This window comes from Myotis lucifugus, unplaced genomic scaffold (assembly GCF_000147115.1).
Source record: "Myotis lucifugus unplaced genomic scaffold, Myoluc2.0 scaffold_317, whole genome shotgun sequence".
NCBI classification, from domain to species: domain Eukaryota; kingdom Metazoa; phylum Chordata; class Mammalia; order Chiroptera; family Vespertilionidae; genus Myotis; species Myotis lucifugus.
The window spans coordinates 77,853-79,874 of NW_005871365.1; the positions used below are offsets into that span (position 1 = coordinate 77,853).

The window sequence follows — 2,022 nt, forward strand, 5'->3', positions numbered from 1 at the left end:
ATAAAGTCTATTTTACTTAACAATGTGTTCATCCCCTTGAGCATCCTATGGAAGTAGTTACTAATAAGTGTAAGAACAGGGTTATTGAAACTACTTCCTCCCCTCCTCCCTCTGCAGCCAGTAGGGTAAGTGCTGTAGCCTAGAGGCCCCTGGGAAGGGAGGGAATTCAGGGAATGAAGGGATATGGCTCTGGGCAGACAGCAAAGCCAGAGGGGAAATGCATGGCGTCTAACTATACACCCTTTTACCTGTCTCCGCAGCTTCAGGTTTAAATAAGGTGTGAGGGGTCAGGGTGTGCATGGAACTTCATAAACTGACATTTTATTAACGTGTTTTTTTCTTTCATGAAACTAACAAAAAATAGAAATACAAGTGCTTGGGACCACATACTTTGGAGGCTCAAAAGCCTATTAACAAACACGCTGTTTTCATCGTTGGGGGCATCGGGGTCATTTTTAAAATAAATGTCACCAGAACAGTCTCCTCCAAGGGAGAGTGAAGTCACTCTCTCCCCCCAGGAGCCTGGAGGGGAAGGGCAGACAGAACATAAGGCCCCCATCCGAGTGGCAGGCGGGATCTCCCGCTCCGCTGGGACCCCCCCTTCGCTTCTACCGGGAAAGCCTGGCCTCCTCGGGAGGCAGCTGCTGGGAGGGAAGCCACTGCTCATCCTCCATGGCGAAGTCTTTGGCCTTTTCCTCCTGGTCGCCCACTTTGTAGCGCAGCTGCACGCGCAGCAGCCGGTGGTTGGCGCGGCAGGGCAGCAGCGTGATCTCCCCGGAGATGTCCGTGTCCTGCTCCACCTGCACGGGCTCGTTCAGGTAGAGCAGGGCCTGCTTCCAGTGCGTGACCGGGTGGAAGGGCGAGGTGGACAGCACCAGGGGCTTTCCCGAGTCCCCTCCCGGGAAGGTCACCTGGAACCAGAAGGCAAAGCCGTGCATGGCCGCCGCGCCGTAGCAGCTGAAGCGGAAGCGCCCCGCCACCCCGGCCTGCAGCTCCTGCTCCAGCCCCGCGCGGGCCAGGTCCAGGTGGGCGACGCGCTGCGGCCGGGCCAGCACGTCCTCGCCGCACAGGTCCTGCAGCACGATCTCCGACGGGCCCATGAGGCAGCGCGTGGCGAAGGCCTCCAGGCAGCTCATGTCCACGTCGTAGAGCTGCTTCACGTGGGCCCAGAAACCCAGGCGCTGCTCCAGCGTCGGGTCGCTGACCGGCGCCAGGAAGAGCTCGGCGGACGCCGGCAGCAGCAGCCCGCCCTCCTTCAGCCACTTGGCCCGCGCGTGCAGCACGGAGCTCAGCATGGACTCGTGCAGGAGGCCGTAGCCCATCCACTCGCTCACGATGGCGTCCACCTGCTCCGGCAGCTCCACCGTCTCCACCTGCCCCGGCAGGACGTGCACCCGGTCCTCCAGCCCGTTGAGCCGCACCACCTCCCGGGCCTGTTGCCAGATGGCGCTGGCCTCCACCGCGTACACGCGCCGGGCGCCGGCCTGGACGCAGAAGATGCTGAGGATGCCGGTGCCCGCGCCCACGTCCAGCACCGTCTTGCCCCGCAGCGCCGCGCAGTTGCGCATGATGCCCAGGCGGTAGGCTTCGGTGCGGATGCGGTCGGCCAGCATCTCCTCGTGCACCGAGATGTCCGAGTAGCACTCGTAGTACTGCTGGTCCCGCTCCTGCCGGCACCACGCGCGTCGCGGCCGGGCCACCTCCCGCTCTCCGCCATCTTCCTGCTCGGCTCCCTCCCCTCCTCCTTCTCCGCTGCCGCCGCCCCCCGACTCAATTTTTCTCTTCTTGGGCAGCGACATCTTGGCGGCTCCGGCCGACTCCCAGCGGGCGTTGCGCGGCGCGGCGCCGGCGCTAGGAAGCGGGGGCTTCTGGGACTTGTAGTTCGCGCTGGCCTTTTCCTCTTCCTGCGGGTTCCCGGGGCCAGTGGGTCCGCTGCTCCGAGCTGGGCTCAGCTCTTTCCTTTGGTGACCAGGAGTCCCTGGGATTCTCTACGCCCCCTGCCTTTCCCTAGCCCTCCATTCT

General features: G+C 63.0%; 1 protein-coding gene across 1 annotated transcript; it reads right to left on the bottom strand.

The window, feature by feature from the left end:
• Positions 1 to 295: 295 nt before the first annotated feature.
• Positions 296 to 1,806, bottom strand: PRMT6 (protein arginine methyltransferase 6). The gene has a single exon (XM_006100541.3). It carries the CDS (start codon positions 1,797 to 1,799, stop codon positions 609 to 611), a length of 1,191 nt encoding a protein of 396 aa, XP_006100603.1. The 5' UTR covers positions 1,800 to 1,806; the 3' UTR covers positions 296 to 608.
• Between the last annotated feature and the right edge of the window lie 216 nt (positions 1,807 to 2,022).

Coding starts and splice junctions, on each gene's coding strand:
- PRMT6 (XM_006100541.3), bottom strand. CDS start 1,799: ATGTCGCTGCCCAAGAAGAGAAAAATTGAGTCGGGGGGCGGCGGCAGC.